This window comes from Echiichthys vipera (assembly GCF_963691815.1).
Source record: "Echiichthys vipera genome assembly, chromosome: 4".
Lineage (NCBI taxonomy): Eukaryota > Metazoa > Chordata > Actinopteri > Perciformes > Trachinidae > Echiichthys > Echiichthys vipera.
This window is the reverse complement of record NC_139829.1, coordinates 34,896,112-34,908,611: the sequence shown is the minus strand read 5'-3', so window position 1 is coordinate 34,908,611 and position 12,500 is coordinate 34,896,112. Positions and strand designations below refer to the sequence as shown.

The 12,500-nt window shown below is 45.5% G+C and overlaps 1 protein-coding gene across 3 annotated transcripts in view; it reads right to left on the bottom strand.

Moving 5' to 3' along the window:
* Window positions 1–12,500, bottom strand: part of ogdha (oxoglutarate dehydrogenase a) — a 39,449-nt gene that overhangs the window by 16,001 nt on the left and 10,948 nt on the right. The window contains exon 5 of one of the 3 annotated variants that reach the window (XM_083912420.1): window positions 7,650–7,694. The exons of the other annotated variants lie outside the window; for them this stretch is intronic. Coding sequence (XP_083768546.1) covers window positions 7,650–7,694 — 45 coding nt within the window. The remainder of the gene's footprint in view (window positions 1–7,649; window positions 7,695–12,500) is intronic. 3 annotated transcript variants of the gene reach the window in all.

Genomic DNA, 12,500 nt, shown 5'->3' with positions numbered 1-12,500 from the left:
CAGAGAGAAAACATGAAGAAGAAGACGCAGACAGAAAACACGCAGAAGAAGAAGACGCAGACAGAAAACATGCAGAAGAAGAAGACGCAGACAGAAAACATGCAGAAGAAGAAGAAGACGCAGACAGAAAACATGCAGAAGAAGAAGAAGACGCAGACAGAAAACATGAAGAAGAAGACGCAGACAGAAAACATGCAGAAGAAGAAGACGCAGACAGAAAACACGCAGAAGAAGAAGATGCAGACAGAAAACATGCAGAAGAAGAAGACGCAGACAGAAAACACGCAGAAGAAGAAGACACAGACAGAAAACACGCAGAAGAAGAAGACGCAGACAGAAAACATGCAGAAGAAGAAGACGCAGACAGAAAACACGCAGAAGAAGAAGACGCAGACAGAAAACATGAAGAAGAAGACGCAGACAGAAAACATGCAGAAGAAGAAGACGCAGACAGAAAACACGCAGAAGAAGACGCAGACAGAAAACATGCAGAAGAAGAAGACGCAGACAGAAAACACGCAGAAGAAGAAGACGCAGACAGAAAACACGCAGAAGAAGAAGACGCAGACAGAAAACACGCAGAAGAAGACGCAGACAGAAAACATGCAGAAGAAGAAGACGCAGACAGAAAACACACAGAAGAAGAAGACGCAGACAGAAAACACGCAGAAGAAGAAGACGCAGACAGAAAACACGCAGAAGAAGACGCAGACAGAAAACACGCAGAAGAAGAAGACGCAGACAGAAAACATGAAGAAGAAGAAGACGCAGACAGAAAACATGCAGAAGAAGAAGAAGACGCAGAGAGAAAACATGAAGAAGAAGACGCAGACAGAAAACATGCAGAAGAAGAAGACGCAGACAGAAAACATGAAGAAGAAGAAGACGCAGACAGAAAACACGCAGAAGAAGACGCAGACAGAAAACACGCAGAAGAAGAAGACGCAGACAGAAAACATGCAGAAGAAGAAGACAGACAGAAAACATGCAGAAGAAGACGCAGACAGAAAACACGCAGAAGAAGAAGACGCAGACAGAAAACATGCAGAAGAAGAAGAAGACGCAGACAGAAAACATGAAGAAGAAGAAGAAGACGCAGACAGAAAACATGCAGAAGAAGAAGACGCAGACAGAAAACACGCAGAAGAAGAAGACGCAGACAGAAAACATGCAGAAGAAGACGCAGACAGAAAACATGCAGAAGAAGAAGACAGACAGAAAACATGCAGAAGAAGACGCAGACAGAAAACACGCAGAAGAAGACGCAGACAGAAAACATGAAGAAGAAGACGCAGACAGAAAACATGAAGAAGAAGACGCAGACAGAAAACATGCAGAAGAAGAAGACAGACAGAAAACATGCAGAAGAAGAAGACGCAGACAGAAAACATGCAGAAGAAGACGCAGACAGAAAACACACAGAAGAAGAAGAAGACGCAGACAGAAAACATGAAGAAGAAGAAGAAGACGCAGACAGAAAACATGAAGAAGAAGAAGACAGAAAACATGCAGAAGAAGAAGACGCAGACAGAAAACATGAAGAAGAAGAAGAAGAAGAAGAAGTCGCAGACAGAAAACACGCAGAAGAAGAAGAAGACGCAGACAGAAAACATGCAGAAGAAGAAGAAGACGCAGACAGAAAACATGCAGAAGAAGAAGACACAGACAGAAAACATGCAGAAGAAGAAGACGCAGACAGAAAACATGAAGAAGAAGAAGAAGACGCAGACAGAAAACATGAAGAAGAAGAAGACGCAGACAGAAAACATGCAGAAGAAGAAGACGCAGAGAGAAAACATGAAGAAGAAGACGCAGACAGAAAACACGCAGAAGAAGAAGACGCAGACAGAAAACATGCAGAAGAAGAAGACGCAGACAGAAAACATGCAGAAGAAGACGCAGACAGAAAACATGCAGAAGAAGAAGAAGACGCAGACAGAAAACATGAAGAAGAAGACGCAGACAGAAAACATGCAGAAGAAGAAGAAGACGCAGACAGAAAACATGAAGAAGAAGACGCAGACAGAAAACATGCAGAAGAAGAAGACGCAGACAGAAAACACGCAGAAGAAGAAGATGCAGACAGAAAACATGAAGAAGAAGACGCAGACAGAAAACATGAAGAAGAAGACGCAGACAGAAAACATGCAGAAGAAGAAGACGCAGACAGAAAACACGCAGAAGAAGAAGACGCAGACAGAAAACATGCAGAAGAAGAAGACGCAGACAGAAAACACGCAGAAGAAGAAGACACAGACAGAAAACACGCAGAAGAAGAAGACGCAGACAGAAAACATGCAGAAGAAGAAGACGCAGACAGAAAACACGCAGAAGAAGAAGACGCAGACAGAAAACATGAAGAAGAAGACGCAGACAGAAAACATGCAGAAGAAGAAGACGCAGACAGAAAACACGCAGAAGAAGAAGACGCAGACAGAAAACATGCAGAAGAAGAAGACGCAGAGAGAAAACATGAAGAAGAAGAAGACGCAGACAGAAAACATGCAGAAGAAGAAGACGCAGAGAGAAAACATGCAGAAGAAGAAGACGCAGACAGAAAACATGAAGAAGAAGACGCAGACAGAAAACATGCAGAAGAAGAAGACGCAGACAGAAAACACGCAGAAGAAGACGCAGACAGAAAACATGCAGAAGAAGAAGACGCAGACAGAAAACACGCAGAAGAAGAAGACGCAGACAGAAAACACGCAGAAGAAGAAGACGCAGACAGAAAACACGCAGAAGAAGACGCAGACAGAAAACATGCAGAAGAAGAAGACGCAGACAGAAAACACACAGAAGAAGAAGACGCAGACAGAAAACACGCAGAAGAAGAAGACGCAGACAGAAAACACGCAGAAGAAGACGCAGACAGAAAACACGCAGAAGAAGAAGACGCAGACAGAAAACACGCAGAAGAAGAAGACGCAGACAGAAAACATGAAGAAGAAGAAGACGCAGACAGAAAACATGCAGAAGAAGAAGAAGACGCAGAGAGAAAACATGAAGAAGAAGAAGACGCAGACAGAAAACATGCAGAAGAAGAAGACGCAGACAGAAAACATGCAGAAGAAGAAGAAGACGCAGACAGAAAACATGCAGAAGAAGAAGAAGACGCAGACAGAAAACACGCAGAAGAAGAAGAAGACGCAGACGGGAGGAGGATCACGTTGAACATCGTTAGCGTCAGCCAATCAGAAGCTTCACACATGAGATCAGCTGATTTCCTGTTTCTCCTTCATGAATGGATCCAAACGTTACTCAATTATGTTCCTGCTCTTTATGAAAGTTTTATTTTTAATAATAATCAACAACCAGAGTCACTATAGGCCGAGCATTCACTCCATGGACTGAGAGAAAGGAGAGGAACGCCATTCAAACGCACGCCCACATGGCTACGCTGCTCCTGGATGCTAACATCACTTTCATCTGCACTTAGCTGAAACGGCTAACGCTAACGGCTAACGCTAACTGTCAGTCAAACTCCTCTAATCCTTGTTTTGATGCTGTGGTTTTCTGGAGGGGACGGGTTCAAACAGGCTCAAACAGACTCCGGTCTCCTGGAGCTGCTGGGCCGGGTCTGACCAACCTGGCAACCCCACTGCTGGACTTCTTTTTTGTTGTTGGGACGACGATCTGGAGACTCTAGATGGAGCTGTTCTGATCGTTCTACAGATTCAACCTTTAAGGTTTTAATGCATCAGATCGATTTAATGTCCACTTAAAGCTGCATTCTCTCTGATGTCCACTTAAAGCTGCATTCTCTCTAATGTCCAGCAGGAGGAGACTCCACTTAAAGCTGCATTCTCTCTAATGTCCAGCAGGAGGAGACTCCACTTAAAGCTGCATTCTCTCTAATGTCCAGCAGGAGGAGACTCCACTTAAAGCTGCATTCTCTCTAATGTCCAGCAGGAGGAGACTCCACTTAAAGCTGCATTCTCTCTAATGTCCAGCAGGAGGAGACTCCACTTAAAGCTGCATTCTCTCTAATGTCCAGCAGGAGGAGACTCCACTTAAAGCTGCATTCTCTCTAATGTCCACTTAAAGCTGCTTTCTCTATTTATTTCGTGTCCTCTCCTGGAAGACAAGACGAAGGGAAAAGAGAAATAAAAGCTCCAGGCAACCACAGAGAGCAGCGATGTGTTCATGGCGGCGTGATGACGGCGTGATGACGGCGTGATGACGGCGTGATGACGTGTTATCGGGCGTTTGAGCCGTCACTCCACACTGATTATGGGACAGTTAGTGGAGGATGTTATGGAGGAGAGGAAAGATGGAGGGAGACAGCAGAAGGAGGTGTTTGTGTGTTGGGGACAAAATAAATCACGTTATCATCCCTCTGAGGACCAACGATCAGCCAATCAGAGAGCAGAGACCCCTCAGTGACAACCAAGCGACCAATCAGGAGGCAGAGTCTCTTTACAGACTTCCTGTCTTCATCGGGACACGTGTCGTGTTTCTCACTGACAGGGAACGGGTTCTTGAACGAGAACGAGACGCATTTCCTTCAGTTTATCGTGAGCCGCTGAGATCAGGGACGGGGGCGTGTTCAGAGAACGTGCTGCGCGTTACTCTGGTTCAAACTCTGGTGCTCGAACCTGAAGAGGGACAGGCTAAGAGAGGAGGTGACAAACGGATGTTTATCGCTGCCACTAAACTGTGACTCTGACACAACAACACTTCATTTACTGAAGCTTCACAGCATTTCCCAGAGGAATCTACGGAGAACTGAGCAGATGTGTCATCCGTAAACCTCAAACACGAGGCTGAACCAGGAGTAAAGTTAGCGTGTGCTCAGAAACTACAGGTGTGTTAGCGTGTGCTCAGAAACTACAGGTGTGTTAGCGTGTGCTCAGAAACTACAGGTGTGTTAGCGTCAGCTCAGGAACTACAGGTGTGTTAGCGTGTGCTCAGAAACTACAGGTGTGTTAGCGTGTGCTCAGAAACTACAGGTGTGTTAGCGTCAGCTCAGGAACTACAGGTGTGTTAGCGTGTGCGCTGAAACTACAGGTGTGTTAGCGTGTGCTCAGAAACTATAGGTGTGTTAGCGTGTGCTCAGAAACTACAGGTGTGTTAGCGTGTGCTCAGAAACTATAGGTGTGTTAGCATGTGCTCAGAAACTACAGGTGTGTTAGCGTGTGCTCAGAAACTATAGGTGTGTTAGCGTGTGCTCAGAAACTACAGGTGTGTTAGCGTGTGCTCAGAAACTATAGGTGTGTTAGCATGTGCTCAGAAACTACAGGTGTGTTAGCGTGTGCTCCGAAACTACAGGTGTGTTAGCGTGTGCTCCGAAACTAGAGGTGTGTTAGCGTGTGCTCAGAAACTATAGGTGTGTTAGCATGTGCGTAGAAACTACAGGTGTGTTAGCGTGTGCGCTGAAACTACAGGTGTGTTAGCATGTGCTCAGAAACTATAGGTGTGTTAGCATGTGCTCAGAAACTACAGGTGTGTTAGCGTGTGCTCAGAAACTACAGGTGTGTTAGCATGTGCTCAGAAACTACAGGTGTGTTAGCGTGTGCTCAGAAACTACAGGTGTGTTAGCATGTGCTCAGAAACTACAGGTGTGTTAGCGTGTGCTCAGAAACTACAGGTGTGTTAGCGTGTGCTCAGAAACTACAGGTGTGTTAGCGTGTGCTCAGAAACTACAGTTGTGTTAGCATGTGCTCAGAAACTACAGGTGTGTTAGCGTGTGCTCAAACTACAGGTGTGTTAGCGTGTGCTCAGAAACCATAGGTGTGTTAGCGTGTGCTCAAACTACAGGTGTGTTAGCGTGTGCTCAAACTACAGGTGTGTTAGCGTGTGCTCAGAAACCATAGGTGTGTTAGCGTGTGCTCAAACTACAGGTGTGTTAGCGTGTGCTCAGAAACTACAGGTGTGTTAGCGTGTGTTCAGAAACTACAGGTGTGTTAGCGTGTGTTCAGAAACTACAGGTGTGTTAGCGTGTGCTCAGAAACTACAGGTGTGTTAGCATGTGCTCAGAAACAGACGAGTTGAAGAGATTAAAACAGAGTGAGAGGAGGAAAGAGGAAGAAACATCACCCAGGCTAACAGATGCTAAACTCACACAGGCACAATTTAACAGCAGCTAAAAGATGCTTACTCACACAGGCTCAACTTAACAGCAGCTAAGAAAGCTAACAGATGCCAACTCACACAGGCTCAACTTAACAGCAGCTAACATATGCTAACTCACACAGGCTCAAGTTAACAGCAGCTAACAGATGCTAACTCAAACAGGCTCAACTTAACATCAGCTAACAGAGCTAACAGATGCTAACTCACACAGGCTTTTAACTTAACAGCAGCTAACAAAGCTAACAGATGCCAACTCACACGGGTTCAACTTAAAGCAGCTAGGAGCTAACAGCAGCTAACGAAGCTACCAGAGCTAACGACAGCTAACAGCAGCTAACAGAGCTAACACAGCTAACAGCATTGGAGACATTCAGAGGAGCTCAGGCTTCACGTTGGACATTTATTTGATTATTTGTGTGTTTGTGAGTTTCCTCTGAATGTTTCCTGTGACATCAAAGAAACGTTTCACTCTGCTTCACTGTTTTATATAAATTTACATTTTTAAACATTTATATTTAATATTTAATCATCAAACAGAGTTTTTCCACAGGAGGAGGCGACACCGAGCCTCTCGATCGAGTGTTTTAAGTCGAAATCTCAGTGATTTTAAGATGAAAGATGAATAATTTTGTTCCTGCTCAAAGAAAAGATGTTTATAATTTAGATGTTTGTACATTCACTTATTCATTTCCTGTTTGCTGCTGCAGAGACATTCAGAGGTTCCAGCAGGAGGAGGATTTATGGTTAAAGAGACATTAACTACAGAAAGTGTGACTCAAACAGTTCATCCTCACTCGTTACTTCAGTTACATGTTTTTTTAAAGCTGGACATAAAAATAAGAGTCAATTATATTCATAAAAGATTCAATTGTGAATTAATTTTTCATGCAAAAATGGTAGAAAATGTAGTTTTCAGCCTCTTAAATCTGGTTTGACGTCACATTAAGTGAATACAGACTTACAGCAGATAAACTGATGATGACAATAATAACTTTAGAGCTGCAGCCTTCATTCATTATGTTTTATGGTTTTTATGGTTTCATTTTAAAGCAGCTTTGTATTTATATGTTTTATCACTGGGAGGAATTCTGCATCTTTTCTCTCACGTAACAGAGGATTAGATGTTAAAGTTTATCTCATTTCCTCTGGAGGAGAATAAAGTAGATCCTGTTTTATCATTTTAAATAAACAAACAAGTCATCGGCGTATTATTATTATTATACAACAACAAAGACTCAGTGATGAAGTGAATGTTTTGAGTTATGAACGCCAGATGAATCCTCTATTTTCATGTGTTTGTTGTTGTTCTCAAACGCTCGCCCGCTCCCGTGACAGTGAACTGAGTGAAACATGTCTTTGGTTCAGGACGCCGTTCTCTGGTGCGGCGCCCTCTGCAGGAGCTCAGGACGCCACAGACAGACGCTGCTGCCCGCTGGACCGACTCTGGACTTCCTGTAGACGTGACGCTCGCACGCGACTGCATGAAAGCACAGCGCTGCACGCGGAGCGCTGGGCTCAGGGCGCTGGGCTCAGGGCGCTGCGCGGTGACACACCAGCGTGGTCGTTTCTCATACCTCCTACCGTTAGGATTCTCAGCCTCTCCTTGAACACGGCCAGGTCTGGACGGGTCGCCAGCAGGGGGCAGCAGAGGGAGAAACACCCGGACACCGTTAGTGACCCACGGCCATTTTTACACCACCGGCCACAACCGACTACAGCTACAACAGAGCACCGCGCCGGCCCCGCCGTCCCCACGCCTCCACCGCCTTTGCATTCGTTTGAACAAGTCCAGAGAGAAGCGGGGGAGAACGGGGGAGAGCGGAGGAGGCTGTGAACACCATGCTGAGGATACAGAAGCCACACCACAACCAACCAACCGCCCCACACTCTGCACAGGTCGCCTTCATCACAGCAGGGGACGGGCGAACTCCTGAACCCAACACCAGCAGAGCTTCCACTCAACGACCAGGGAATTAAAAAACAAGCTAGCATCAACTTGTTAAAGTGTAATTCTGGTGTAAAATCCTCCTCCAGGGTCTTTGTCTGCACTTTAATCATCAGTAACCATGGAGACAGTTTTTATTAAGGTAGAAATCCAGGAGAGATGCTAACAGCCGGACGTGGCTAACAGTGATTAGCTCTGGGCAGCACGGTGAAGGCATTCAAAGGTCTTTTTTAACCACTAATGCTGCTGAAAATAGCAGCAAACCTCTGCAGCAGCATGAGAAGAGTCCCTACACACACACACACACACACACACACACACACACACACACACACACACACATGAGAAGAGTCCCTACACACACACACACACACACACACACACACACACACACACACACACACACACACACACACACACACACACACACACACACACACACACACACACACACACACACACACACACACACACACACACACACACACACACACACACACACACACACACACACACACACACACACACACACACACGAGAAGAGTCCCTACACACACAACAAAGCGTCATCAGCGTAGTTAGTGAAGCCAGAGTTTATTAAAGAGTGTTTTAAAGACTTACCTACTGGCCCCTGTACCAGCTCCTCTCATAGTAAAGTCCATTACAGTGGAAGGAGCCCATTGCTGCTTTGTTGTGTGTGTAGGGACTCTTCTCATGCTGCTGCAGAGGTTTGCTGTTATTTTCAGCAGCATTAGTGGTTAAAAAAGACCTTTGAATGCCTTCAACGTGCTGCCCCGAGCTAACCGCTGTTAGCCACGTCCTGCTGTTAGCATCTCTCCTGGATTTCTACCTTAATAAAAACTGTCTCCATGGTTACTGATGATTTGATTGATATTGATGAAGTGCAGAGAAAGACCCTGGAGGAGGAGTTTACCCCAGAGTTTCACTTTAAATAAATAAAATCCTGACGTCCTCCAACACTTCGTCTCAAACACACGTTTCTGATCTCAACATGTTCACAAGTCTGAGCGCGGTTCAGTCACTTAGAGGAAGACGCTGGTGTGAAGAGGTTTAGTTTGTGAGGGACTGACACAGATGATGCATCACAGATCAGTTAGCAGCTAAAGCTAATGAGCTAAAGCTAATGAGCAGTGAGTTAGTCAAGAGAAGCCAGAGACAGACCAGGCCACAGCGCAGACACTGCTGTTTAGTGCTGCACTTATTCAGCTTCACACGGCACATCCAAGAGTTTGCTGCCGTCGTTATAACAGGAACGGCTGGTCTGGTTTTAGAGCTCTGCACGTTTACGCTTCCTGGATTTAAGCCCTGCCTCTCTTTGTGTCTGACTTTCACCAAACTTAACCAACGTCTCGGACCTCCGACCGCCGTCACCGGCTGTTACAGGTCCAACAGATCAACTACAGAGGTTATTTTCTGCAGTTTCCTCTTTGTTTTTGTTTGGACAGGTTTTAAAAAGGCCTGAAGTTAACCAGTGCAGCTAAAATTGCAAAAGTAGAGTTTAACAGGTCATTTGTGACATCAGATGTTTAGCTTCTCAAATCGTGTACTCGCTGTTCTGAAGTCACACTGTTGAAGTACGGCGGCGTGCAGCCCCGCGGTCAGACACACTACTCCCCCTCGACGGTCTCCATCTTTAATAACAGAAGGATCTGATTCTCCAGCTGTCCACGTAGAGACACGTGTGGACGTCACGCTCTCTACTGTCACCGCCACATCGGCTCATCAACGGACACACTGCAGCTTCTACCAGACAGCACTGAACTGAGCCGCACACGGGGAGACGAGACACGGCGCTCAGTCCTGCGTTTATCTGGATCAACATAAAGAAGCGTGAGACACAGAGCCGAGCAGGTCGACGGCCTCCGTGTCTCTGCAGCCGTCAGCCGACACGTCCAAGCAGAAGCCAAACAACGAGCAGCGGAAGCTAAAGGCGCTAAACTGAGCGGCTAGCACAGTTAGCACAAAGCTAGCAGCTCAACAACAACTGATTCAAACACTGAGAGTTTGGTCTCAAGAGAAGGTCGAACCGACTCGCCTCAAGGTCACCAGGTCAGCATGTTCCTCAGCAGACGCAGTTCACACGCTCAGACTTACTTCTTTCTTTTTAACTCGTTGGCAAATTTATGAAAACTTGTGTTTCCTCGACTAAACTTTAAAGCTTTTTTTTTGTTTTCTTTGAGCAGATTTTGCAGATACGGGATCCGTGCATCTTTTCCAAGGTCAAATTCAGCACTTTCAAGGTTCATTTTCAAGCTTTTCCAGCACCGTACAGCTGTGGTTACTTCCCCGTCATGTTTCACTCTCAGATCAGTCTGGAAACGATCGACAGCGCAGATCTGGAGAAGTTTGAGCAGTTTGAACCAATCAGTGTTGGTTTCTTTGGTGGATTGAAGTGAAACAGAAGAGACTGTTGAGTGTAAACAACATGGAGGCTTCCACGGATGAGATGAGCAGCTATGGAGCAAGTCGCTCACTAACTCTTTGTTCTCTGGATCCTTCTGTTGAATATGGACCGGGCTCCTGAAATTGGGCCTTTGATCCGTAAATTCACGTTAAACACAAAGGGAAAATCTCCTTTACCCACATGTTGTTTCCTTTCTGAGCTTTGCCTCCACGCTGTTAGCACGTCACACGCTTCACTCATCTGATTGGTTGGTTTGGCCCGTATGTTGGTGACAGACAGATGGTTTATCCAATCAGAAACCAGGATTTTCACCCCTTCATAAAGATCTTTAAACCAGAGTTCAGATGGATCTGCTGAGACCAGGAGAACCAGGAGACTCAACCATCTGGAGGAGTCCGGTTAGACTTCCTGTCAACCACGGCCTTTGTTTCTGATCTTTAACAAGTGGTTTTCATGCCAAACCCTCACCGTCACCTTTTGTTTGCTAAATTCGGTTAAATAAAGTTTTTTTTGGTCTGTTGTCGTAGGAAACAACTTCCGGTCCGTCGGCATTGTTTTAGAATTTCTGTGCAAAGCTTTTCATACCATTCCCTACGAACCTGTTAATGAGAATGCACTGTAAAAGAACCTGGTACTCTTTTGTTTTTTGGTCCCAGCGCGGTCGAGGTTCCTCTTATTGGTCAGAACTAAACTGGCGTGACCCTTGACCGCCTGCACAAACCATCAAATGGGTTCATTTATCAACTGGACCCTTTTTTTCGGATGGTGGCGGTTTGGTTGAAGGATTCAGTCGTGTTAAAGATGTGACGGCGGCTTCGAGTGGCGTCGCTGCGGTGATCAGCTGAGAGTACCGGCCTACACTTAAGGGGGAGCTGCAGGATGCGGTGGAAACACGGCTTGAATGAACCTTCTCCAAACTGCTGTCTTCAAGGTCAAACACAAACTTTCACTCAACTTTTATTGAAATACGCAGAAGAAGTAGGAAAAGAGCTCATGTGCAAACTCCATCTGCTGATTACGATCCTGCAACGAGGACCGAAGGCTCCAGAACAGCTGCTGAGTGTGAATGAATTCACATTAACATCTTATTTAACGCTAATCTCTTAATTCTTTCCCAGTTCAACGAGGTGCAGAAGGATTAAACATCGCCTCAGGGACGGATCTATTCCTGCCAAAGTGAATCCGATTAAGATGTTCCTCTACCAAACACCGTGACCCGGCTCCTGTTCCTGTTCTTTAAGGAACGACTTCACATCGTCAGCGAAGAAGAGGAGTCTGCGTTTGAAGCTCAGAACGTTTCAGAAACATTCAGTGAAGACGAGAAAGCTCCTTTCAAAGAACGAACAGGGTTTAGATGTTCCAGAGACAGCCGTCGTGCACGAGAACGTTCCAGAAAACGCTCCAGAAAGATTCATTCGCACAAATTCCCAGAAGTCAAAACTAATAGAAGCAACATTCATCAGATAAAAGAACGATCTGAAGAAAGTTAAAGGTTCAGGTGAAAGATTCAGATTCTGTCTGGGCTCAACCGTAACGTTTAAAAGTGGCGTTTGTTCCTGAAACTGGAAATGTTTTGAGGTTTTGAATAATTAGGATGGTTGTCTGATTCTTTGTCACTTAAATCAACTTGTGTGTGAAGTTAAACTTTACACCGAAACTACTTCATCTGCTTCACCAGAGTTCTGCAGGACGACGTACTTCTGTGGTCGACCCTGAGCAGGAAGTGACTTCCAGGCGAGGGAACAGGAAGTAACTTCTAGACGAAGGAACAGGAAGTAACATTTAGACGAAGGAACAGGAAGTAACATTTAGACGAAGGAACAGGAAGTAACATTTAGACGAAGGAACAGGAAGTAACTTCTAGACGAAGGAACAGGAAGTAACATTTAGACGAAGGAACAGGAAGTAACTTCTAGACGAAGGAACAGGAAGTAACTTTTAGACAAAGGAACAGGAAGTGACTTCCAGGCGAGGGAACAGGAAGTAACTTCTAGACGAAGGAACAGGAAGTGAGTCATTTCAGGTTTCAGGAGCAATTCCTGCAGAACTCCGTCT